Genomic DNA, 27572 nt, shown 5'->3' on the forward strand with positions numbered 1-27572 from the left:
TAGTAGAGATGGGGTTTCACCATGTGGCCAGGCTGGTCTCGATCTCCTGACCTTGTGATCCACTTGCCTTGGCCTCCCAAAGTGCTGGGATTACAGGTGTGAGCCACCACGTCTGGCCAAAAAATGACTTTTTAATAGAAATTATTATCGTTAGTGAAATTTCTCAAATTTGAGGATTAGAGAGTCTTGAAAGAGTTCTCGTTTGAATGTTATGAGCCCATCAAAGTTATCTGCGTTTTTCCGTAATGAACCTCCCTTCTTAGATCCAGAAAAGATCTTCATGGTCCTTGGGTCCACCTCCATTTTATATAATATTTCTTTTTCTTTTTTTTTTTTTAAATTCCCAACGCCAATTTTTCTGAAATTTTATATATTTTTGAGTTAAAAAATTTAAGTTGTAAAACTAATGTATATTCATCTTGGAAAATACCAAAAGATATGAAGGAAAAAAAAAATCACCCAGAATCTTACCACATAAAGACAGCTAAGGCATTAGCATATTTCCTTTGATTTCCATGTGCTGTAATTTAAATTTGTCTCATTTTATGCAGTTGGAACAATATTATACAAACGTATTATACAAACGGTTTTATATATTTCTCATTTGTAACATTGCTTTTTTTTTTTTTTTGAGACGGTGGAGTTTCACTGTTGTTTGCCCAGGCTGGAGTGCAATGGTGCGATCTTGGCTCTCCACAACCTCCACCTCCTGGGTCCAAGCTACTCTTCTGCCTCAGCCTCCTGAGTAGCTGGGATTACAGGCGTGCAGCACCATGCCCGGCTAATTTTGTATTTTTAGTAGAGGTGGAGTTTCGCCATGTTGGCTAGGCTGGTCTCCAATTCTTGACCTCAGGTGATCTGCCTGCCTTGGCCTCCCAAAGTGCTGGGATTATAGGTGTGAGCCACCACACCCAGCCGTACCATTACTTTTATCTGTTATAACTCTATAAATATATACATTTTGGTGACCACATTTTTTATATATATATATATATAGTTTTTTTTTTTTTTTTTTTTTTGAGATAAGTTTTCACTATGTCACCCAGCTGTGCAGTGATGTGATCAAACACCTTGACTCGAATGATCCTCCTACCTCCGCCTCCCCTGAGTAGCCGGGGCTATGCGTATGCTCCATTACACCCTGCTAGTTTCTTAATTTCTTCTTTTTTTTTTTTTTTTGAGACAGAGTTTCATTCTTGTTGCCCAAGCTGGAGCACAGTGGCATGATCTTGGCTCACGGCAACCTCTGCCTCCTGCGTTCAAGTGATTCTCCTGCTTCAGCCTCCCAGGTCGCTGGGATTACAGGCATGCACCACTACGCCTGGCTAATTGTGTATTTTTAGTAGAGATGGGGTTTCTCCATGTTGGTCAGGCTGGTCTTGAACTCCTGACCTCAGGCGATCCACCTGCCTTGACCTCCCAAAGTGTTGGGATTACAAGTGTGAGCCACCACGCCCTGCTAGTTTCTAAAAAATGTTTTGTAGAGATGGGTTCTTACTATGTTGATCATACTGCTCCCATCTTTTGATAAGTTTCAGTTTATGCTTTTATAAATAATGCCAGATTTTTATTCCTGGAACTTCTTACCTATTTCTGATTATTGCCTTAGATTTTAGATTTAGATGTTAGAGTCTCTTGATAAATAATGCAACAAAACTGCTTTGGAAACCATAACCTTTATTTGAATGATGACATGACACACTGCTTGCAGAACGAGCCTGGGGCAGGAATCTCCTGAGTCCTGAACCTGCTTTCTCTTTTGTAATCTTCTGCCTTCTCTTGGGATTTAAGCAAAAGATCAGAGGTTCTTTCTTTAATTACAGTGTTTCCTGCAAGCAAATGAAAGGTGGAAATCCAAGGCAGAAATGTGCACTTGCTCTTCTGTTTGCTGTGGACTCTATGAGAAGGTCTCGTGTTTGTGTAGCATTTCAGCTCCTGCCTTTACAGCTGAAGTAACACCAAACCACAGAACATGTAAAAATGTTTTCCTTACATATAAATATTCCTATTTATGATTTATTGTGCCACCTTTTAAAATTAATGAGTAACATTGTTACATGTGATGGGCAGGGCTTCACGCCCTCATGTAGGCTTTTCAGGGTCTCCACACTTACCCACTTTTCCAGTCCACTCCCCTGCCTCCTCTTCTTCCCCACCCACTGTGCGGTGGTCCATTGGAACTGGCAGTCTACTTTGCCACTCCTCCCTGTGATGAAATTATATGGAGTCTTTCCTCCTGAGCCAACACTCCCCTGCCCCACATAGAATCTGGAAGTCCCCTTCCTTCTATGAGACCTTCCAGCACCAGGCCTTCCAGAAGCCTTCCAGCACCCTCTGCAGCAGCTGTCAGTGTCCTGCCCAGAGGCAATCGCTTCCTGCCCTGAGGTTCCACACACTAATGTGGCACTTGCCTTGCTGAATGCTGTGTTTGCTCTTCAGTCTGTCTTCATCACTAGACGGAGAGCAACTCTGCGATGGGGTCTGCACCTTGTTAATTTCTGTATCTTCTGCAGAACACCTGCCACTTAAAAGATATTCGTTGTTCTTTGGTCACTAAATTAGGTGAGAGTTCAGGCCTGATGTTCTCTGTGGCTTTGTTGCAGGTCTTTCTGTCTGAGTGGAAGGAGCACAAAGTTGCTCTCTCACGGCTTACCAGCCTGGAGATGAAAGATGATTTCCTCCATGGACTGCAGATGCTGAAATCTCTACAAGGCGCACATGTTGTCACGCTGCTTGGCTATTGTGAGGATGACAACACTATTCTTACTGAATATCACCCTCTAGGTTCCTTGAGTAACCTGGAAGAAACACTAAACCTTTCAAAGTACCAAAATGTGAACACGTGGCAGCACAGGCTGCAGCTGGCCATGGACTATGTCAGCATCATTAATTACCTGCACCACAGCCCCATGGGCACACGGGTCATGTGTGACTCCAATGACCTGCCCAAGACACTGTCTCAGTATCTGCTGACAAGCAACTTCAGCATTTTGGCAAATGACTTGGATGCCTTACCCCTGGTGAACCACAGCTCTGGGACACTGGTGAAGTGCGGCCACAGGGAGCTGCATGGGGATTTTGTGGCTCCAGAGCAACTGTGGCCCTACGGAGAGGACATGCCTTTCCGTGATAATCTCATGCCCTCATATGACGAGAAAATTGACATTTGGAAGATCCCAGACATCTCCAGTTTCCTTCTGGGGCACATTGAAGGGAGTGATATGGTCCGATTCCATTTGTTTGATATTCACAAAGCATGCAAGAGCCAGACTCCCTCAGAAAGACCCACTGCCCAGGACGTTCTGGAGACCTACCAGAAGGTCTTGGATACACTTAGAGATGCTGTGATGTCTCAGGCAAGAGAGATGCTGTGAAAACCAGTCCAGCCAATGAAGGTGGGATTGAAGGGCTGAATGGAAGTTATAGCATTCTGCTCTGATGGTGGAGTTTTTTGCCTGAGTTTCGTGTTTTATTTTTTTATTTTTTATTTTTTATGGCTTAGCCACGTGGTTCTTTGTCCACATCCACATGTACATTTGCATGTGTTCCACATTGGTTGTTAGATTTTTTTTTTTTTTTTTTTTTTTTTTGAGATGGGGTCTCACTCTGTTGCTGAGGCTGGCATGCAGTGGTGTGATCTCGGCTCACTGCTGCCTCTGCCTCCCAGGTTCAAGCAGTTCTCCCACTTCAGCTTCCTGAGTAGCTGGGATTATAGGCACACCACCACGCCTGGCTAATTTTTGTATTTTTAGTAGAGACACGGTTTTGCCATGTTGGCCAGGCTGGTCCCGAACTCCTGACTTCCTTGGCCTCCCAAAGTGTTGGGATTACAGGTGTGAGCCACTATACCTGGCCAGTTGTTAGATTTCCATGGATTTGTAGTTTCCAAAGTTTCTTGTTATTGATTTCTACTTTTCTTCCATTGTGGTCTGAGAAGGTACTTGATATGATTTAGATTTTTAAAAATGTATTGAGACTTGTTTTGTGGTCTAACATGGTCTATGCTGGAGAATGGTCCATGTGCTGATGAGAAGAATGTATATTCAGCTGTTGGAAGAAAGGTTCTGTAAATGTCTGTTAGGTCCATTTGGCCTATAATGCAGATTAAGTCTGATGTTTCTGTCTAGATGATCTGCCCAGTACTGAAAGTGAGGCATTAAAATCCCCAGCTTTTTTTTGTATTAGGATCTGCCTCTCTCTTTAGCTCTAATAGTGTTTGTTTATATATGTGAGTGCTTTGGTATTGGGTGCATATACATTTAAAATTGTCGCATCCTTTTGCTGAATTGATCCCTTTATCATTATGTAATGATCTTCTTTGTCCCTTTTTATGTTTTCTGACTTAGTCTATTTTGTATAAGTATTGCTATTCCTGCACATTTTTGTTTTCAATTTGCATGGAATATTTTTTTCCGTCTGTTCACTTTCAGTCTATGTGTTTTTAAATGTGAAATGAGTTTGTTATGGGTAACATATAGTTGAATCTTGTTTTTTTTAAATCCATTCAGCCAGTCTATGTATTTTAATTGGAGAATTTAAATTATTTACATTCAAGGTTTTTATTGATAGGTGAGGACTTAATCCTGTGCTTTTAATTGTTTTCTGATTGTCTTGTATATATATTTTTCCTATCTTTTTTTTTTTCTTTTTTTATTTTGAGACAGAGTCTTGCTCTGTCTTCAGGCTGGAGTGCAGTAGCAGGATCTCGGCTCACTGCAGCCTCCACCTCCCAAGTTCAAGCGATTCTCCTGCCTGAGCCTCCCAAGTAGCTGGGATTACAGGTGCCCACCAGCACACCCAGCTAATTTTTGTATTTTTAGTAGAGACGGCATTTCACCTATCTTTTGTATTGTTTACAATTTGGTGGGTTTTTTTTTTTAATACTCATAATGTTTGATTCCTTTTTCTCATTTGTGTTTCTGCTCTACTAGTGAGTTTTAAGACTTTGTGTGTTTTCATGATGGTAGATACCATCCAGTCTATTTGAAGATCAGATGAGATTGGGCACGTTCAGGGTGGTATTATTGTGGGAATGAAGGAGGACTAGAGAGACCATGGGGGTGAGACAGGAGGATTTTTATCGAGTGCACTCAGACCCAGCTGATTAACATGCAAAAACTGGGCCCAGAACAAAGACAGCACTTGACTTTTATACCCACTTCTAAAAGGGGTTGGGCTAGCTTGAAACAAGCTTACAGTGGCACGAAGCAAAGATACAGAGGCAGAACAAAAGCAGCTAATCAAACTGTGACAGGTTCATGACCCAGGATTACATATGACCCTTGCTATGCAGCTCGGATGGCTAATTTTTTGTATCTTTAGTATAGACGGGGTTTCACTGTGTTCACCAGGATGGTCTCGAGCTCCTGATCTCATGATCCACCCACCTCGGACCTCGTGATCTGCCCACCTCAGCCTCCCAAAGTGCTGGGATTACAGGTGTGAGCCACCACACCTGGCTAGTTTTTTTTTTTTAAACTAAATTATCATTAATGTTAAAATTTAACTGACTGTGTATATAACTGTGCAATTGCTGCTTTGTCACCAAACTAGGATTCATTCAACAGATCACAGAAATGAGGTCTGGCATTTAACAGACTAATGATAGAAGAAATATACTGATTTATACAGGAATATCAAAACACTGTCATGTGGTTTAGTGTAGCTCAAGTTATGAATAAGTGCCAACTCTTGCTGCAGTGTCTCCGACACAATTTTATCTTGGAACTTGGCAATTTGACTTTCTTCACTGAAAGAGTTCTTTCATGATACTCTTCATGAGTTGCTCATATAGCAGCTTAATCTCTTTCATTTGCTCTCTCCTAACAATGCTAACTTGTTGCCACCTCTTTTGTTGCTCTTGAAATATTTTAGTTTTTCTTCTCTCCTCAGTCTTCTACATGTCTGTGTTGTATTCTTGAAGCAAAGTCAGCAACTGCATAGAATATCTATAATTACGTTTCTGCCTTTTATGTTCTCAAAATATCATTTAGTTATGTTCTTGGTTTTGATGCAAGCTTTTGTATACTTTTGAAGCCTTTTTCTTTTTGCAGCAAGACCCTGTTTAATGGCAGCTGCAATTAGTTGTAGCTTCTCTACATCAACCCCCATGTCTTCCTCATCTGTTTCTGCAAAAGGTTTTCTTTCCCTGTGCTCATTAGTTTCTGGATCCTTTTCTCCATGTTCCATTTCCTGGGTGGCCATGACCTGAGCCTCCAACTGAACTTTGGCAGCCCTCCTGTTGCTCCTCCTGCATTGGGTGCAATTGCTAGTTGTCCTGGGATGCCAGAGGTGACTTGATGGTGCTCCCTCAGAGGCTCTGTATAATGCCGCACTATGAGGCTCCTCTGAGGGCCTGGGGTCCTCCTTCCCTCAGTTTTTACTTGTCTGGGAAGGACTTTATCTGTCCTTCAATATTGAAGGATAGCTTTACTTAGTTTAATATTCTTGGCTGGCAGTTTTTAAAATTTATTTCAGCACTGTAATATATATTATTCCATTCTTCCCTGACCTGTAAGGTTTTGTTTTTTTGTTTTTTTTTTGTTTTTTTTTAATAGGAAAGTCTTATAAGTGACTTGATGCTTCCCTTTTGCTGTTTTTAGAATTCTGTCTTTGACTTGACAATTTGATTGTAGTGTGCCTTGCAGAAGACCTTTTTGGTTTGAATCTTTTTTGGGATTACTGAACATCCTGTATCTGGATGTCTGTATCTCTTGCAAGACTTAAGAAATGTTTGACTATTATTTTGCTAAATAGGTTTTCTATGCCTTTTCCCTTCTCTTTCCTGAAACACTCAGAATTTAAATATTTGTTTGGTCTGACTGGGTTATTTCAAAAGACCTGTCTTCAAGTTCAGAAAATCTTTGTTTTGCTTCATCTAGTGTATTTTTGGAGCTCTCAGTTGTATTTTTAAATTTTATTCATTGAATTTTTCAGTTCCAGGATTTGTTTGGTTATTTTTCTTTATCTGTCTCTGTTGAATGTCTGATTCAGATCATGAATTGTTTTCCTAATTTCTTTGTATTATCTGTGTTTTCTTGCAACTTGCTGAGTTTCCCTAAGATCATTATTTTGAATTCCTTTTCTGGCATTTTTATAGATTTCCTTTTCTTTTGAATCTGTTACTAGAGAATTATTGTGTCTCTTTGGCAGCATCAAGTTTCCTTGCTTTTTCATGTTTCTTGTGTCCTTACGTTGATATCTATTGAGCTGGTGGAATAGTTGCTTCTTCCAATTTTATGGATTGGCTTTCATAAGGAAAGACTTTTTTGTAGGTGTATCTGTAGTTTTGGTTGTGATTAGGATGTTTTGGCTTTGATTTTGGTGAGCACAGTTGTATAGGCTCAATGATTTCTTCAGCTGTAACCAATGTCACTGGTGTCTGTGAGTCCTCAGTGGCTTAAGCTGCCATTGTTAGTTGAGGCTGTTGTGAGGCTTTTCTGGGGACAGGGATGCCAGAGGGGCCAGTCCCTGGGCCTTTTGGTGGCATGGGCAGGCTTTAGCTGTGTTGGCGATGGGCTGGGCCTGCTAGACCTCAGGACCCCAGCTGGCATAAGTGCTGGTAGTTGGGGGGCCCAGGTGGGCTGGTCCTCAAGCCCCGAGGCAGTATTTTTGGTGCTGGCAGTGGCAGTAGCAGCAGTGGGCTAAACACTGGACCCTCAGGTGGCAATCACAGCTGTTGGCAGTAGCTGTGGCAGGATGAATAGGCCAGTTTCTAGCCCCTTAGGTAATGCACTTTGGTAGGCACTGGTGGTAGTAGGTGGGGCGGGCCTGTTCAGGCCTTGGGATTGTGTGCATGGGCACCAGTGGTGTTGGATGGGGTGGGCCAGTGCTCAGGCCCCCGTAGAGAGCATATAGGCACCAGTAGTGGCATGAGGGAAAGATGGCACCTGAGAACACTGGTGACGGTGGGTGGAGCAGGCCTGTCTTTAGGTTCTTGGATGGCACATATGGACACACTGGTCCTCAGGCCTCCTGAAGGTACACACAGGCGTGCTGTTGCCCTGCTGAGAGGGGCAAGGTTCTGTTGGTGGCATTGGTGTTGGGAAGATGGCTCCCAGGTTCTGGGAGCTTCAGCTCCCTTTTTCCCGGCGACAGCCTCCCTGGTGTGCGCTACACTGCCTGTTCCCTGGGATATAAGACACTTCATGGGTCAGAGTACTGGGGACCTGGCTGCACTGCTGGGTGATTGTGATACTGCAACCTTCTGGATGGATGTGGGAAGATGTTCTTGGGGGCCGCAGGGATGTAGACTGCAGGGGCTTATTGGACCCCAAGGCAGGATATAATCTGGTGGGGGCTAGGCTGTTAAAATGGTGCTGTGCCACAGCAGCATGTTTCTTGGGGTGTGAGTAGGATCCAATGGAATTGCCTTTCTGGAACAATGTATTTGCATGGATTCCAGGCAGCTCCGTATACTGGGCTCAGGGCCTGTGAAGGCTGACAGCATCCCCTGTGGGTGCCAGCATCTGTGCTGGGAATGTGGACCACTGCGGTTCTTTGACTTTTCTTTCTTTTTTTTTTTTTTCTTTGTTTTTTTTTTTCTTTTTTTTTAAATTTATTTATTATTATTATACTTTAAGTTGTAGGGTACATGTGCATAACGTGCAGGTTTGTTACATATGTATACTTGTGCCATGTTGGTGTGCTGCACCCATCAACTTGTCCCAGCCATCCCATTACTGGGTATATACCCAAAGGATTATAAATTATGCTGCTATAAAGACACATGCACACGTATGTTTATTGCAGCACTATTCACAATAGCAAAGACTTGGAATCAACCCAAATGTCCATCAGTGACAGATTGGATTAAGAAAATGTGGCACATATACACCATGGAATACTATGCAGCCATCAAAAAGGATGAGTTTGTGTCCTTTGTAGGGACATGGATGCAGCTGGAAACCATCATTCTTAGCAAACTATCACAAGAACAGAAAACCAAACACCGCATGTTCTCACTCATAGGTGGGAACTGAACAATGAGATCACTTGGACTCAGGAAGGGGAACATCACACACCGGGGCCTATCATGGGGAGGGGGGAGGGGGGAGGGATTGCATTGGGAGTTATACCTGATGTAAATGACTTTTCTTTTCCCAGAAATGGGATGTCTCTCCTGTCTCTGAGCCAATCCAAGACACACTGGCTGCTTTATTTACTGCTCCTTTTGTGCCTCAGAGGTTCCCTGTCACTTCCCTGTTGAATAGTGTTCTGTCTTTGGTGTTCTACCTGACAGGTGGTTACCTACTTGCTTTTTTGGTCCTTTGTTGTGGAGGAGTTGAGTGCCAGGCTCACGGTTTTTTGATTACTATAGTTTTGTAGTATTTTTTGAAATTCAGAAGTGTGAGACCTCCAACTTTTTCTTTTTCAAGATTATTTTGGCTGTTGAGTCCCTTGTGATTCCATATGCATTTTAGATGGATTTTTCTATTTCTGGAATTCTGCCATTAGGAGTCCGATAAATACGACATTGAATCTGTAGAGTGCTTTGGGTAATATTGACGTCTTACCACTATTAAGTCTTCCAGTACATGACCACAGGACTCACTGTGGTTTTGATGTGCACTTTCCTGATGACTAATGATGTTGTACCTTTTCATATGCTTATTGGCTATTTGTATAATCTTCCTGGGAGAAATGTCTATTTAGATTATTTGCCAATTTTTAAATTTGTCCATTTAAAAAATCAGGGTTTTTTTTTGTTGTTGAGTTGTAGGAGTTCTTTTTGTATTCCTTATACTAGTCCCTTATCAGATATATGATTTGCAGATATTTTCTCCCAGGTGGGTTGTCTTCACTTTCTTGGTAGTGTCTTTTAATACACAAAGTTTTTAATTTTTATGAAGTCAGATGTATCTACATTTTTCTTTGGTTGCTCATGCTTTTGGTGTTGCATCTAAGAATCTACTGCCAAATCCAAGGTCGTGAAGATTTACCCCTATGTTTTCTTCTAAGAATTTTATAGGTTTTGCTATTACATTAAGGTCTTTGAGCCATTAAGATCCTTGACTTAATTTTTGTATATGATGTAAAGTCACTGTCAAACATCATTCTTTTGCATTTGGCTGTCCAAGTATCCCAGCAGTATTTGTTGAAATGCCTAAACTTCTTTATATTCCCTTGACCCCTCTAACCAAGGCAGTTGGTTGGACCTTTGCTACTACCACTGCCCTGAAACTGCTATCACTGGGTTACAAAGGACTGGGTAGCTTAGTTGAGTGGATAATCTTTTGTTGTTTCCTCCTTGTAATATACAAGCCGTGGCTTCTGTGACATCATACTCTCCTAGTTTTCCTCCTGTCACTGGCTTCTTCTCAGTCTCTCTCCATCCCTGGTGCTCCTGAAGGTTCTGTTCTCAGCCTTACACACATTACCTGGATGATCTCATTCTCTGCCATGACTTCACTTGCCATATATGTGCTCATTTTTCCCAAATTCCTATTTATCCCGACTTTTACATTTATTTTATTTGCAGGTCATATATCTAATAAGGAATTGATATCCAGTGTACATGTAGAACTCCTGTAATTCAACACAAAAACCAAACAGTCCAATTAATAAATGGAGAAGAGATTCAAATGAACATTTTTCTAAAGAACAACTCAAGCTCAAGATTTCCCAGATAACTTTTCTCTCTTCAAAATCTGCTTCTGTGTTTCCTTATCTGTAGGTGGCACAGCATGCATCTGATTTCCCAAGCCAGAAACCTCAGAGTCATTCTTGACTCCAGGAAGAAATACTGAGTTTTTAAAAACTCAACTTATTGATTCATTATTTTATATAATAAAATGCAACAGTTTTAAGTGTATATTTCAATGAGTTTTGATACATTTATGTACTTGTGTCACTATCCCCATAGATAAAGAGACAAAGCATTTCTATCACACCGGCAATTTCCTATGTGTCCCATCCCAATCAATCCTTTCTTCTCTGCTGGCTCCAAGCAATGACTCTTTCCTATCTTTTTGGAAAGATTAGAATTTCTTTTCTAGATTTCCAGTAATGGAATCATACAGTGTCTAAGTCTATTTGTGGTGCTATAACAAAATACCTGAGACTGGGTAATTTATGTAAATTACAGGAATTTATTTCTCACAGTTCTGGATGCTGAAAAGTTTATGATCAAGGTACTAGCAGGTTTGGTGTCTGAGGGCCCAGTTTCTTCTTTGAAGATGGTGCTTTGAACACTGTCCTCACATGCTAGAAGGGGCAGATAGGCAAAAAAAAAAAAAAAAAAAAAAAGAGAGCAAATGCTGTGTGCAGCCCCTCTCATAAAGGGCTTAAGCTCATTCACCAGGGAAGAGCTCTCATGACTTAATCACCTCCAAAGGCCCCATCTCTTAATACTATTGCATTGGAGATTAAGTTTCAACATAAATTTTGGAGGGACACAAATACTCAAACTGTAGAATATAGTAGTGTAGTGTAGTATATATTTTTTGTGTCTGTCTGCTTTTGTTCAGTGTATGTTCTTGAGGTTCATCTATGTTGTTGCATGTATCAGTAGGTTATATCTATTGGTGCATAGTTATTCCATTGTATGTCTGTACCACACTCTTCATTTATCTGCTGATGGATGTTGCATTGTTTCCAGTTTTGGGATATTATGAATAAAACTGCTGTTAACCTTAAAATATAAGTCTTTGTGTAGACATGTTTTCATTTGTCTTGAGCAAATACCTGATTGGTCAGATGGTCATATGTCAGTATATGTTTAATATCATATACTTCCAACTGTTTACCAAAGTAGTTGTACCATTTTATTTTCCCACTAGTGATGTATGAGTTGTATTTGATCCATATCTTTGCCAACACTTGTTATTTATTTCAGCCCATTTAATTTTAGCTGTTTTAGGGTGTGATTAGTGTCTCCATGTAGGGTTTTTTTTTTTTTTTTTTTTTGAGGGCCTCTCTCTATTGCCCAGGCTTGAGTGTAGTGGCACAATTGAGTGTAGTAGCTCACAGCAGCCTCAACTTCCTAGGCTCAAGCGATCTTTCCACCTCTGCCTCCCAAGTAGTGGTTAGAATCAAGGTTTCTTTCCATGTGGATATCCAATTTTTCCAGCATTATTTATTGACAAGATTATCCTTTCCTTCATTAAATTCCTTTGTCAGCTTGGTGAAAAACCAGTGTGTGTGTTTATTTCTAGGCTCTCTATCCTGTCTTTCTTTTTTTTTTTTGAGATGGAGTCTTGCTGTGTCGCCTAGGCTGGAGTGTAGTGGCGTGATCTCGGCTCACTGCAATCTCTGCCTCCTGGGTTCAAGTGATTCTCCTGCCTCAGCCTCCTGAGTAGCTGGGATTACAGGCATGTGCCACCACGCCCGGCTAATTTTTGTATTTTTTAGTAGAGATGGGGTTTTACCATGTTGGTCAGGCTGGTCTCGAATTCCTGACCTAGTGATCTGCCTGCCTCAGCCTCCCAAAGTGCTGAGATTAGAGGCGTGAGCCACCGCTCCCGGCACCTATCTCTTTTTAGTAAATCTTAACATCAGGTAGTTGTAAGACCTGCAACTTTGTTATTTTTCACAACTGTTTTGGCTATTTTAGGTCCTTTGTATTTCCACACACATTTTTAGAATCAACTTGTCAATTTTAACAACAACAACAACAACAAAACTCCTGGAATTTTGACTGGGATTGTATTGAACTTATAGATCAATTTGGGGAGAACTGGCATCTTAACAGTAGTGATTCTTCCAATCTATGAACACAGTATATCTCTCCAACTTTTTAGGTCTTGTTTAACTTTTTGTAGTTTTCGGTGTTCTGGTCTTGTACTTGTTTTGTTAAATTAAAAAAATTCTCACTTTGGGAGGCTGAGGCAGGCAGATCATGAGGTCAGGAGTTCGAGACTAGGCTGGCCAAAATAGTGAAACCCCATCTCTACTAAAAATACAAAAAAATTAGCCGGGTGTAGTGGCACACACCTGTAGTCCCAGGTACTCGGGAGTCTGAGGCAGGAGAATCGTTTGAACCCAGGAGGCAGAGGTTGCAGTGAGCTGAGATTGTCCCATTGCACTCCAACCTGGGCAACAAGAGGAAAACTCTGTCTCAAAAAAAAAACAAACAAACAAACAAACAAAAAAAAACAACCATTCCATTGTAAAAGAAAAAAAATTCAATTGTAAATTCCAGTTTTTTCAGTGTCAACATCCAGTTGTTTATGTCCAGAAAATAAAAATACAATTGATTTTTGTATACTGACTTTCAATTCTGTGATCTTGCCAAACTCATGATTTCCAGTAGCTTTTTGAGGGGTAGATTACTTGAGATATTCCACATGTACAATCAGGCCATCTTTGAATAGAGCCAGTTTGTTTGCTTTTTATTTCCTTGCCTTACTGTGTATCCTTGCCTTGTTCTTGATCCACAGGGGGAAGCATTCGGTCTTTGCAAGTGTCAGGTTAGCTGTTTTTTGGAAATGCCTTTATCATACTGAGGAAGTTCCCTCTTTTTCTAGTTGCTGAGAGTTGAATAGGTGATGAATCTGTTGATCACATGGGGCCATATGACTTGATCTGGCCAGAGAAATGTGAAGGAAGTCATAGACATCTCTTCTAGGTAGGTGCTTGAAGAGCCAGTGTAGGATTTGCTACGTTGTCCTCCCACTGCCGCTTCTGCTGTGATGAAGCATTGGGCATCAGTACGAACAAGAAAGGGATTGTTGTTGGGGTAAGCCATGAGGTTCTGGAGCTGTTTGTTAATGTATTACAGTCAAAGGAGAAGGTTCTTGCCTGTAGGACAAACTCCTTGCCTTCATGGAGCTTACATTGTCGTGCAAGTGGGGCAGACAAATGCACGTAATGTCAGGTAGAGATTAGTGTAATGAAGAAGAGCAAGATCTGAGGCTCCAGCACGTTTTAGCTTTAGATAGAGTTTTTGTGGAAGGCCTCCTTAAATGAGGCAGCAATTGGCCTGAGAGCTGAATGAAGTGAGGGAGGAGCCATGAGGTGTCTCGGTAAGGAAGGGTCTTCCAGGTACAGGAACAGCTATGCACAGCCCTAAGACAGGAACTCCAGACTCCCCTGGACAGGGAGGGTGTCAAAAAGGTGTCCTCCAAGCAAAAAGAGAAGGGCACATTCACCCAGTGACTCCTGTGGTTTAAGCCAGGGCTAGGCCAGAGAGGGCCGCTGCTGTGTGTTAGGCAGATGACGACTAGTTGGCCATGGCCTGGCCAGACCGCTCCAATGCCAGCATTCTTCAGCTCCTGGGATTTCGAGCCATGGGGCAGGGGGCAAAGAGGAAAGAGGGAGTACCTGAATGTCCTGACATTCTGGCATAGGGGCTTTCTTTGAGAAAAATAATTTGACTGAACTTGAGTTTGTGAGATAGCTCATGACCATTACTTTCCTGAGTTATTCACCTTCAAACTCACCAACAGCTTCTACTGAGGAAGAAGCCTATACTCAACTCTGCTGTCTAGTTCACCTCCTGTCTCCCCTCTCCCCTTACAGAGCCCTGCTCTAGTCACCCCAGATTTCTTTCAGTTCCTTCACAAAGTGACACTTTCTCTGGGCTGTTGGAAAGGCTGTTCCTTCTCCTGAGAACACTCTTCCTGCTTTCTCCTGGCGAACAGCTCTCAGGGCTCAACTTAAATGACAGTCCTCCTGGAAGCCTTCCCAGACAAAAGCCTGGGTGCTTCTGTCAAATGCCACCTTAGCACTGTCCTTCTAATAGCACTAATCACACTGTCTTGTAGCTTTAAAAAATTATCAAATAGAGGGGCGGAGCAAGATGGCCGAATAGGAGCAGCTCCAGTCTCCAACTCCCAGCGCGAGCGACACAGAAGACCGGTGATTTCTGCATTTTCAACTGAGGTACTGGGTTCATCTCACTGGGGAGTGCCGGACGATCGGTGCTGGTCAGCTGCTGCAGCCCGACCAGCGAGAGCTGAAGCAGGGCGAGGCATTGCCTCACCTGGGAAGCGCAAGGGGGAAGGGAGTCCCTTTTCCTAGCCAGGGGAACTGAGACACACAACACCTGGAAAATCGGGTAACTCCCACCCCAATACTGCGCTTTAAGCAAACAGGCACACCAGGAGATCATATCCCACACCTGGCCGGGAGGGTCCTACACCCACGGAGCCTCCCTCATTGCTAGCGCAGCAGTCTGTGATCTACCGGCAAGGCAGCAGCGAGGCTGAGGGAGGGGCGCCCGCCATTGCTGAGGCTTAAGTAGGTAAACAAAGCTGCTGGGAAGCTCGAACTGGGTGGAGCTCACAGCAGCTCAAGGAAACCTGCCTGTCTCTGTAGACTCCACCTCTGGGGACAGGGCACAGTAAACTAAACAAACGCAGCAGACACCTCTGCAGACGCAAACGACTCTGTCTGACAGCTTTGAAGAGAGCAGTGGATCTCCCAACACGGAGGTTGAGATCTGAGAAGGGACAGACTCCCTGCTCAAGTGGGTCCCTGACCCCTGAGTAGCCTAACTGGGAGACATCCCCCACTAGGGGCAGTCTGACACCCCACACCTCACAGGGAGGAGTACACCCCTGAGAGGAAGCTTCCAAAGCAAGAATCAGACAGGTACACTCGCTGTTCAGAAATACTCTATCTTCTGCAGCCTCTGCTGCTGATACCCAGGCAAACAGGGTCTGGAGTGGACCTCAAGCAATCTCCAACAGACCTACAGCTGAGGGTCCTGACTGTTAGAAGGAAAACTATCAAACAGGAAGGACACCTACACCAAAACCCCATCAGTACATCACCATCATCAAAGACCAGAGGCAGATAAAACCACAAAGATGGGGAAAAAGCAGGGCAGAAAAGCTGGAAATTCAAAAAATAAGAGCGCATCTCCCCCAGCAAAGGAGCGCAGCTCATCGCCAGCAACGGATCAAAGCTGGACGGAGAATGACTTTGACGAGATGAGAGAAGAAGGCTTCAGTCCATCAAATTTCTCAGAGCTAAAGGAGGAATTACGTACCCAGCGCAAACAAACTAAAAATCTTGAAAAAAAAGTGGAAGAATTGATGGCTAGAGTAATTAATGCAGAGAAGGTCCTAAACGAAATGAAAGAGATGAAAACCATGACACGAGAAATACGTGACAAATGCACAAGCTTCAGTAACCGACTCGATCAACTGGAAGAAAGAGTATCAGCGATTGAGGATCAAATGAATGAAATGAAGCGAGAAGAGAAACCAAAAGAAAAAAGAAGAAAAAGAAATGAACAAAGCCTGCAAGAAGTATGGAATTATGTAAAAAGACCAAATCTACGTCTGATTGGGGTGCCTGAAAGTGAGGGGGAAAATGGAACCAAGTTGGAAAACACTCTTCAGGATATCATCCAGGAGAACTTCCCCAACCTAGTAGGGCAGGCCAACATTCAAATCCAGGAAATACAGAGAACGCCACAAAGATACTCCTTGAGAAGAGCAACTCCAAGACACATAATTGCCAGATTCACCAAAGTTGAAATGAAGGAAAAAATCTTAAGGGCAGCCAGAGAGAAAGGTCAGGTTACCCACAAAGGGAAGCCCATCAGACTAACAGCAGATCTCTCAGCAGAAACTCTACAAGCCAGAAGAGAGTGGGGGCCAATATTCAACATTCTTAAAGAAACGAATTTTAAACCCAGAATTTCATATCCAGCCAAACTAAGTTTCATAAGTGAAGGAGAAATAAAATCCTTTACAGATAAGCAAATGCTTAGAGATTTTGTCACCACTAGGCTTGCCTTACAAGAGACCCTGAAGGAAGCACTAAACATGGAAAGGAACAACTGGTACCAGCCATTGCAAAAATATGCCGAAATGTAAAGACCATTGAGGCTAGGAAGAAACTGCATCAACTAACGAGCAAAATAACCAGTTAATATCATAATGGCAGAATCAAGTTCACACATAACAATATTAACCTTAAATGTAAATGGACTAAATGCTCCAATTAAAAGACACAGACTGGCAAACTGGATAAAGAGTCAAGACTCATCAGTCTGCTGTATTCAGGAGACCCATCTCACACGCAGAGACATACATAGGCTCAAAATAAAGGGATGGAGGAAGATTTACCAAGCAAATGGAGAACAAAAAAAAGCAGGGATTGCAATACTAGTCTCTGATAAAACAGACTTTAAACAATCAAAGATCAAAAGAGACAAAGAAGGCCATTACATAATGGTAAAGGGATCAATTCAACAGGAAGAGCTAACTATCCTAAATATATATGCACCCAATACAGGAGCACCCAGATTCATAAAGCAAGTCCTTAGAGACTTACAAAGAGACTTAGACTCCCATACAATAATAATGGGAGACTTCAACACTCCACTGTCAACATTAGACAGATCAACGAGACAGAAAGTTAACAAGGATATCCAGGAATTGAACTCATCTCTGCAGCAAGCAGACCTAATAGACATCTATAGAACTCTCCACCCCAAATCAACAGAATATACATTCTTCTCAGCACCACATCATACTTACTCCAAAATTGACCACGTAATTGGAAGTAAAGCACTCCTCAGCAAATGTACAAGAACAGAAATTATAACAAACTGTCTCTCAGACCACAGTGCAATCAAACTAGAACTCAGGACTAAGAAACTCACTCAAAACCGCTCAACTACATGGAAACGGAACAACCTGCTCCTGAATGACTACTGGGTACATAACGAAATGAAGGCAGAAATAAAGATGTTCTTTGAAACCAATGAGAACAAAGATACAACATACCAGAATCTCTGGGACACATTTAAAGCAGTGTGTAGAGGGAAATTTATAGCACTAAATGCCCACAAGGGAAAGCAGGAAAGATCTAAAATTGACACTCTAACATCGCAATTAAAAGAACTAGAGAAGCAAGAGCAAACACATTCGAAAGCTAGCAGAAGGCAAGAAATAACTAAGATCAGAGCAGAACTGAAGGAGATAGAGACACAAAAAACCCTCCAAAAAATCAATGAATCCAGGAGTTGGTTTTTTGAAAAGATCAACAAAATTGACAGACCACTAGCCAGACTAATAAAGAAGAAAAGAGAGAAGAATCAAATTGACGCAATTAAAAATGATAAAGGGGATATCACCACCGACCCCACAGAAATACAAACTACCATCAGAGAATACTATAAACACCTCTATGCAAATAAACTGGAAAATCTAGAAGAAATGGATAATTTCCTGGACACTTACACTCTTCTAAGACTAAACCAGGAAGAAGTTGAATCCCTGAATAGACCAATAGCAGGCTCTGAAATTGAGGCAACAATTAATAGCCTACCAACCAAAAAAAGTCCAGGACCAGATGGATTCACAGCTGAATTCTACCAGAGGTACAAGGAGGAGTTGGTACCATTCCTTCTGAAACTATTCCAATCAATAGAAAAAGAGGGAATCCTCCCTAACTCATTTTATGAGGCCAACATCATCCTGATACCAAAGCCTGGCAGAGACACAACAAAAAAAGAGAATTTTAGACCAATATCCCTGATGAACATCGATGCAAAAATCCTCAATAAAATACTGGCAAACCGGATTCAGCAACACATCAAAAAGCTTATCCACCATGATCAAGTGGGCTTCATCCCTGGGATGCAAGGCTGGTTCAACATTCGCAAATCAATAAACATAATCCAGCATATAAACAGAACCAAAGACAAGAACCACATGATTATCTCAATAGATGCAGAAAAGGCTTTTGACAAAATTCAACAGCCCTTCATGCTAAAAACGCTCAATAAATTCGGTATTGATGGAACGTACCTCAAAATAATGAGCTATTTATGACAAACCCACAGCCAATATCACACTGAATGGGCAAAAACTGGAAAAATTCCCTTTGAAAACTGGCACAAGACAGGGATGCCCTCTCTCACCACTCCTATTCAACATAGTGTTGGAAGTTCTGGCTAGGGCAATCAGGCAAGAGAAAGAAATCAAGGGTATTCAGTTAGGAAAAGAAGAAGTCAAATTGTCCCTGTTTGCAGATGACATGATTGTATATTTAGAAAACCCCATTGTCTCAGCCCAAAATCTCCTTAAGCTGATAAGCAACTTCAGCAAAGTCTCAGGATACAAAATTAATGTGCAAAAATCACAAGCATTCTTATACACCAGTAACAGACAAACAGCCAAATCAGGAATGAACTTCCATTCACAATTGCTTCAAAGAGAATCAAATACCTAGGAATCCAACTTACAAGGGATGTAAAGGACCTCTTCAAGGAGAACTACAAACCACTGCTCAGTGAAATAAAAGAGGACACAAACAAATGGAAGAACATACCATGCTCATGGATAGGAAGAATCAATATCGTGAAAATGGCCATACTGCCCAAGGTAATTTATAGATTCAATGCCATCCCCATCAAGCTACCAATGAGTTTCTTCACAGAATTGGAAAAAACTGCTTTAAAGTTCATATGGAACCAAAAAAGAGCCCGCATCTCCAAGACAATCCTAAGTCAAAAGAACAAAGCTGGAGGCATCACGCTACCTGACTTCAAACTATACTACAAGGCTACAGTAACCAAAACAGCATGGTACTGGTACCAAAACAGAGATATAGACCAATGGAACAGAACAGAGTCCTCAGAAATAATACCACACATCTACAGCCATCTGATCTTTGACAAACCTGAGAGAAACAAGAAATGGGGAAATGACTCCCTATTTAATAAATGGTGCTGGGAAAATTGGCTAGCCATAAGTAGAAAGCTGAAACTGGATCCTTTCCTTACTCCTTATATGAAAATTAATTCAAGATGGATTAGAGACTTAAATGTTAGACCTAATACCATAAAAATCCTAGAGGAAAACCTAGGTAGTACCATTCAGGACATAGGCATGGGCAAAGACTTCATGTCTAAAACACCAAAAGCAACGGCAGCAAAAGCCAAAATTGACAAATGGGATCTCATTAAACTAAAGAGCTTCTGCACAGCAAAAGAAACTGCCATCAGAGTGAACAGGCAACCTACAGAATGGGAGAAAATTTTTGCAATCTACTCATCTGACAAAGGGCTAATATCCAGAACCTACAAAGAACTCAAACAAATTTACAAGAAAAAAACAAACAACCCCATCAAAAAGTGGGCAAAGGATATGAACAGACATTTCTCAAAAGAAGACATTCATACAGCCAACAGACACATGAAAAAATGCTCATCATCACTGGCCATCAGAGAAATGCAAATCAAAACCACAATGAGATACCATCTCACACCAGTTAGAATGGCAATCATTAAAAAGTCAGGAAACAACAGGTGCTGGAGAGGATGTGGAGAAATAGGAACACTTTTACACTGCTGGTGGGATTGTAAACTAGTTCAACCATTATGGAAAACAGTATGGCGATTCCTCAAGGATCTAGAACTAGATGTACCATATGACCCAGCCATCCCATTACTGGGTATATACCCAAAGGATTATAAATTATGCTGCTATAAAGACACATGCACACGTATGTTTATTGCAGCACTATTCACAATAGCAAAGACTTGGAATCAACCCAAATGTCCATCAGTGACAGATTGGATTAAGAAAATGTGGCACATATACACCATGGAATACTATGCAGCCATAAAAAAGGATGAGTTTGAGTCCTTTGTAGGGACTTGGATGCAGCTGGAATCCATCATTCTTAGCAAACTATCACAAGAACAGAAAACCAAACACCGCATGTTCTCACTCATAGGTGGGAACTGAACAATGAGATCACTTGGACTCAGGAAGGGGAACATCACACACCGGGGCCTATCATGGGGAGGGGGGAGGGGGGAGGTATTGCATTGGGAGTTATACCTGATGTAAATGACGAGTTGATGGGTGCAGCACAGCAACATGGCACAAGTATACATATGTAACAAACCTGCACGTTATGCACATGTACCCTACAACTTAAAGTATAATAATAATAAATAAATTAAAAAATACTAAAAAAAAATTATCAAATAATTCAGACACCCAAAGTAGTATAAAAAATAATACAGGATGCACCCTATCACCCAACTTAAGCAATGAAACACTGTCAGTGAAGCCCTTTAGCTTCTCCTCCCTTTCTGCTCTCAACCCTTACTGGAATTTAGTGTTTACCTTTTTTTGTTTTTTTTATTGAGACGAAGTCTCGCTGGGTTGCCCAGGCTGGAGTGCAGTGGCCTGATCTCAGCTCACTGCAAGCTCCACCTCCCGGGTTTACGCCATTCTCCTGCCTCAGCCTCCGGAGTAGCTGGGACTGCAGGCGCCCACCTCGCCTGGCTAATTTTTCGTATTTTTTAGTAGAGATGGGGTTTCACCGGGTTAGCTAGGAAGGTCTTGATCTCCTGACCTCATGATCCGCCCATAGTGTTTATCTTTTTGAGACAGCCAGGTGGGAAGGGGTCCCCAGAGAAACTCCAACTGGCCTGCACACTGGTGTGCTTTGCATGTCTGTGTGGTTTGGAGGGAACTTCACTGCAGGCCTCTATCTTGTTTTACAATGTGGGGGCATGGCCTGTAACTCCCTGCTAAGGCTTTGTTTAGCAATCCTGCCTTAGGGAATGAGTTCCTTTCTGGTTTGATAGCTGCATGTTTTCCTAGCCCTGTCTCTTAAAGGATCCCACCCAGTGACTAGGGTTTCTTCTGCCTGTCTGTGTAACCAAATATATATATGTTGTGTATGATGTCTGCAAAAAGAGCTCTAATTAATCTGGCCTAAAGAAAGACAAGCGCTTATTTTTTTTTTTTTTTTTTTTTTGAGACGGAGTCTCGCTGTGTCTCCCAGGCTGGAGCGCAGTGGCGTGATCTCGGCTCACTGCAAGCTCCGCCTCCCGGGTTCACGCCATTCTCCCGCCTCAGCCTCCCAAGTAGCTGAGACTACAGGCGCCCGCCACCACACCCGGCTAGTTTTTTGTATTTTTAGTAGAGACGGGGTTTCACCATGTTAGCCAGGATAGTCTCGATCTCCTGACCTCGTGATCCACCCGCCTCGGTCTCCCAAAGTGCTGGGATTACAGGCTTGAGCCACCGCGCCCGGCCGCGCTTATTTTTTTTAAAGAGAAAATAAAAGCTGTGGTACCTTCAGTTTATGTGACTTTAGTCTTTGAGAAATAAAAACAGCTTCTTTAAAGATTATTGGTAAAAAGCAGATGCCATCAAAATGTAAATAGGCGGACTAAATTATGCAGGTCAGATGCAAGATTTGCTAAGTGTTTAAGGTTATAAACTGCTTTTTGGGTTTTGAGAACTATTTGACTTGCTGGCTTCATAATTATTAAGGCCTGGGAACATATGGAACTAACCATGCCCTTAATTATGCTAGGAGTCAAACCTTGGCTGCATCTAGCACACAAAACAACTTACCAAGTTTTACATTTAAATTAAAAACTGCTAGGAGTTACTGTTTTAACATGTAATTGAGACTACTGGAAATAGATTTATATGTGAGGTGTGTTAAGAACAGTAAAAAATTTTTTTTTTTTTTTTTTTTTGAGACAGAGTCTTGCTCTGTCGCCCAGGCTAGAGTGCAGTGGCATGATCTCGGCTCACTGAATCCTCTGCCTCCTGAGTTCAAGCTGTTTTCCTGCCTCAGCCTCCCAAGTAGCTGGGATTACAGGCATGCGCCACCATGTCCGGCTAATTTTTGTATTTTTAGTAGAGATGGGGTTTCACTATGTTGGCCAGGCTGGTCCCTAACTCCTGACCTTGTGATCCACCCGCCTCAGCCTCCCAAAGTGCTTGGGATTACAGGCGTGAGCCACCATGCCCAGCCAAATGTGTTTTTTTGTAAAAGGTTATAAGAAGGCATGGAAATGTAAATTTTTGCCTAGGGTTAAAGGATTGTTTTAAATTAGATAGGATGAAGTAGCAGGTTCAAACAAGTGGTGGAAGCATTGTGGAAATTTATCTTGCAAAGGGGTTCTCTATGTGAACATATTGACTAAATTTCAAAAGGGTATTATATGATTTTTCTGTAAATTGAGCATTGAAATAAAAGCACAACAAGGTATTCTTAAGGCACTAATCTGCTCTTTGGCAAATTTTGTAAAGAGTTATAAAGGTTTTTGCTTCTTTAAAATTTCTGAGTCATCATTTTGGCAAAATAAATAATTTAGGGTAATCTGGAATTGTGTTTCATAACATCAAGTGCTTTAAACCTCGAACATATTTAACAGCCTTCCCAAAATCAAACTTCAGTTTCAAAATTGTCTTTTCTGATGTTTGGCTTTTTGGATGGTTTGGAGTGCTCCTGAAATATCAAAAAAATAGGTAAATAGGATCATTTGACATGTTTAGGTACATGGGATTGCCAAAATGATGTTTAGTTTTCTTTAGGTTATATTTTTGTGAATAATGCTAATGTATGTTCCAAAATTGTATGGGATTTCTAAAATTCTAATTAAGTATATGCTATCAACCATAATTAAGGTTGTTATGTTAAGTTATTGTAAACTACAGAGATAGCCAAACTTCTTTGTCAATTGTGTTTCTAACTGCAACTAACCTGGACATTTTGCTATTCACAGACAATTGTTGTCTGGTTTTAATCATTTTCAAAAGATGGTTTATAATAAACAATAGGACTCTGGCAGGTACTCTCAAATACAGGTTTCTGATAACTTTGGAGATTGTCATGTTGGAATAAAGGAAAATGTACAGGACTCATAAAGAGCTGAAGTGTTCACGAATATCAAGCAAAACAAGAACTAAATGGACTGAACTCAAAGCTGAAGCAACCTTTTTGACTTGCTGGCAATATTGCTGATCCTTGTTTTTTTTTCAGAGTCAGGGAAACTTATTTTAAACTATTTATGGTCTTTAATAATTGAGTGAGGTATACTCCTGTGAACAAGATTTGGAGCATGCTTGTTTCTCTTTGCCTGGTTCCTTTTTTTTTGTGGACAGTCTTGCTCTTTTGCCCAGGCTGGACTACGGTGAAGGGATCTTGGCTCACTACAACCTCCGCCTCCCCGGCTCAAGCGATTCTCCTGCAGCAGCCTCCTGAGTAGCTGGGACTACAGGTGGGGGCCACCATGCCCAGGTACTTTTTGTATTTTTAGTAGAGATGGTGTCTCACTATGTTGTCCAGCCTGGTCTCGAACTCCTGACCTCAAGTGATCTGCCCGCCTTGGCCTCCCAAAGTGTTGGGATTAGCCGTGAGCCACCGTGCCCGGCCTGGTTCCTCTAGAACCTGGAAACTATCTGTGAGTATTCTTAACTTATGGCAATATAGTTGTTTGGATTGGTGCGATAAGAATCCGTTTATCTTTTGTAACAAGACACAATTGGAAAAACTGGTTATTTTCCCAAGGCTTTGACTGGAAGGCTATGCTTCTGTTTAAAGAGTCAGTCTCGACTTGCAGAGCCAATAAAAGCCCAGTGGGGAAACTGGCCTAATACTCTTGTCTACACAGTCCCTGTATAGGGTTCCTGACCTGTGGTCAGTAAAGAATGTCACTTTCTAATGGGTCCCGGAGCTCCAAGTTTATCTTGGGACCTTAAGAGGAGAGGATCACCCAACCCAGGGTGTATTGTGGGACCTTAAGAGGAGAGGATTAGCCCAGCTCATGGCTGGGCTTGGCTTTATCTTACCTGAGATTCCTTGTGGAACAGAGTTCCATCAAAGCCAGTTCAAAAGGCCTTTGTAGAAATAATTATTCTTGCTGCACTTTATGTAAATAATCAGGCCAAGTGTAAGACTGAAGTCTATTTTGCAAATAACTGAGTCCTATCATAATTTCTTTTTTTTTTTTTTAAACAATGAGGACTGGAGAGAAATTATGTTCCAAGACTTATACATTTATCATTCAATTCTAAACTCAGTTGTTTTTAAGTTTTTGCCTACATTTTTAGGGTAACCCTGCTTGTGAACCAACCAGCAATCTCCAGCTACAGCTCAGAAAGAACAAGAGGGATGCGTAATGTAAAAAAATCTGGATTAGTATTCTAGTTATAAGCAATTATCCTGCAAATTCTGCCAGGCGATGATAATAAATAGGGTGCCCATCATCCAGAGGTTTCCTTTTGGGAAAGTAAGACCAAGGGAGCTAACCAAAGCCAAGCACCATGCACCCAAATCCTAGCAAGCATAACTATAGCCACCAGTTATCTGGGTGTGTCACAAGACATGCTTTTCTCTCCCTTGTTGGAGGACTCAGTTCCACAGTTTTTCTTTAGTGTTTGGCTTATGAGAAGGAGTCCATGCAACCCCCCAACCCCTGAGCATAAGTGAGGTCTAAGGAATTCCAAGATTTCTGATGCAAGCCGCTTTGGCACTCATGGTAGCACTTGCCAAGGTTGCCAGGACTTGGGGATGCAAGAATGGAATAGGACGCTATTCCTTCTGTCCCTCACGTACCCCAGGTATCTGCCAGGAAGAGAAGGGAACCAGGGATGCCTGCTCCCCTCTTTCTATATGGGTAGCCATTTATCTTCAGTCTGCACCACTTTCAAATGCATCTTGAACCCTTCGGATTCCTTTGAAAAAATGCCTTCTTTTTTCCTTTCTCCTTGGTTCACAATTACAATGGTAATTGTGTCTCCATACTATGGGACGCTCTCCTCAGATGCATTTTTCAAACTGGAAAGAGTTAATTTCCCAAACCTTAAACTGGCTGGCTTAGGATTGGTTTTAGGGGAAGGGAACCCAGAAACCCAACATGCAACATGCCAGCAAAAGAGTAAACTGTTTACCATTCGGACTTTTGGCCCCCCTGTACAAATTGGTAAAAGGCCTCAGGATTTTTGAGCTGTCCTTATCCCTCCCCTTGTCCCTCCCCTCCCCTTGTCCCTCCCCTCCCCTTGTCCCTCCCCTCCCCTCCCTGAGACAGGGTCTCACTCTGTCACCCAAGCTGGAGTGCAGTGATGTGGTCTTGGCTCACTGCAACCTCCGCCTCCCGGGTTCAAACGATTCTCCTGCCTCAACCTTCTGAGTAGCTGGGAGAACAGGTAGGCACCACCAGGGCTGGCTAATTTTTGTATTTTTAGTAGAGACAGAGTTTCACCATGTTGGCCAGGCTGGTCTCGAACTCCTGACCTGCCAGGCTGGAGTGCAGTGGTGTAATGTCGGCTTACTGCAACCTCTGCCTCCCGGGTTCAAGTGATTCTCCTGCCTCAGCCTCCTAAGTAGCTACAGGCACCCGCCACCACACCCGGCTGATTTTTTGTATTTTAATAGTGACAGGGTTTCACCATGTTGGCCAGGATGCTCTCCATCTCTTGACCTTGTGATCCACCTGCCTTGGCCTCCCAAAGTGCTGGGATTACAGGCGTGAACCACCGTGCCCGGCCATATGTGTTTTAATAACCCAGTTTGTCTCTTCCTGCTTTCAGGACATCAAACAGTCATGCAACTGGAGCCTTGGACCATGGACCCTTCTGCCGGGGATCCTTAGATAGGCCTATGAGGGAGATCTGATTGCCATTTTCCCAAAACAGTGCCTCCTGTCAGCAGGAAACAGCTAAGATCCTTCTTTGTCCCTATCCTTATTCTAATGGCAGTTAGACGGACTTTAGAAGGGGGAATGAGACAGCCAGATGGGAAGGGTTCCCTGGTAAAATTCCCACTGGTCTATGCACTGCACTGGGGCGGAGCCACAGAAGTTCGCTCCTCAGTTTACAGCTGGGAGGAGCCTGGCCCTCTTCCTCCGTGGAATCTGGGATTTAATCTGTGAGGTGGGGAGCCTACAACTAAAACTCTGGCTCTGCTGAGTCCCTGTTCCCCTTTTTCTTCCTTTACACCCAATAAAACCCTGCCTTACCCTTCATATGGTCTGAGAGCCTAATCTTTCCTGGCATGTGACAAGGACCCCCACCGTCCCGCATCATTTTCATGTGTGCCTTTGTATTTTCCTTACACATATGGATATCCCTAAACAACATACATTATTGTTTTGCTTTATATAAGTTATTACAAAGGCATTCTGCAATTTGCATTTTCCCCAGCCTTGTGTTTTGAGATTCATCCATGTGGATGCGGGAAGCTGTAGAGCACTTCGCCTGCTGTGGGGCAGTTTGTTTTCTCGCTGGTGAACATTCAGCTTGACAAGGTTTTGCAATTACAAACACGTCTGCTATAGGTATTACTGTACTCGTCCCTTATACCTGCGATAGCGTCTCCCGGAATACAGCCTGGAACGGGTGTGCAGACTCCTCGGCCTGCTCCCTTCCCCTTTGTCAGCCTGGCCTGGGGCTCTTCCAAGAGATGGGGCCGCTTGGTGGCTTCTAAGTCGTGCCTCTCCCTCTGGGTAATAAACGCCTTGGGGGCAGGGACTCTGCAGTCTTGCTTACTGAGGCGTTTTCCAAAACAGGGACCGAGGCTCTGACACCCGTGCGGAGAGTGGCTGGCTGGCGCGGGAGTTTGGCAGAATGCGACTGGGGAAGGTGGGGCGGGGGAGGAAGGCTCCTAGCCTGCAGGGGCCTCTCTTCCGGCCGTTTCTCCTCCCGAGGACAAACACTCCCAATGCAGGGGCGCAGAGCGTTGGCTTCTTTCTTGGCCAGCTCCCCCAGGGCAGGGCCTAGCATGGCCCGGCCCGGCCCAGCCCCTGGGTTCCCCCGCCCGCGGCTCCCGGGCGCCTCCGCCTCCCGCGGTGACTCAGGCGGCGGTGACGGCAGCGGAGGGGGCATGACGGGCGCGCGGGCGTCCGTGGC

At 42.8% G+C, this 27572-nt stretch overlaps 1 protein-coding gene across 8 annotated transcripts in view; it reads left to right on the plus strand.

Moving 5' to 3' along the window:
• Positions 1 to 26689, plus strand: part of POMK (protein O-mannose kinase) — a 55742-nt gene extending 29053 nt beyond the window's left edge. For 3 of the 8 annotated variants that reach the window (XR_012416416.1, XR_010577268.2, XR_012416415.1), the window contains 2 exons: positions 2604 to 5439; positions 10481 to 11639. Coding sequence is in view for 4 of the 8 variants with exons in the window: in XM_065519180.2 (XP_065375252.1) it covers positions 2604 to 3374 (771 nt within the window). In the remaining 4 variants the exon portion in view is untranslated. Of the gene's footprint in view, positions 1 to 1823; positions 1975 to 2603; positions 5440 to 10480; positions 11640 to 23846 lie in introns of those variants that run through there. The other 5 variants (XM_065519182.2, XM_045398214.3, XM_065519181.2 and 2 more) reach the window with 3 other exon arrangements.
• Positions 26690 to 27572: the final 883 nt, after the last annotated feature.

The sequence above is a fragment of the Macaca fascicularis genome, chromosome 8 (assembly GCF_037993035.2).
Source record: "Macaca fascicularis isolate 582-1 chromosome 8, T2T-MFA8v1.1".
NCBI lineage: Eukaryota > Metazoa > Chordata > Mammalia > Primates > Cercopithecidae > Macaca > Macaca fascicularis.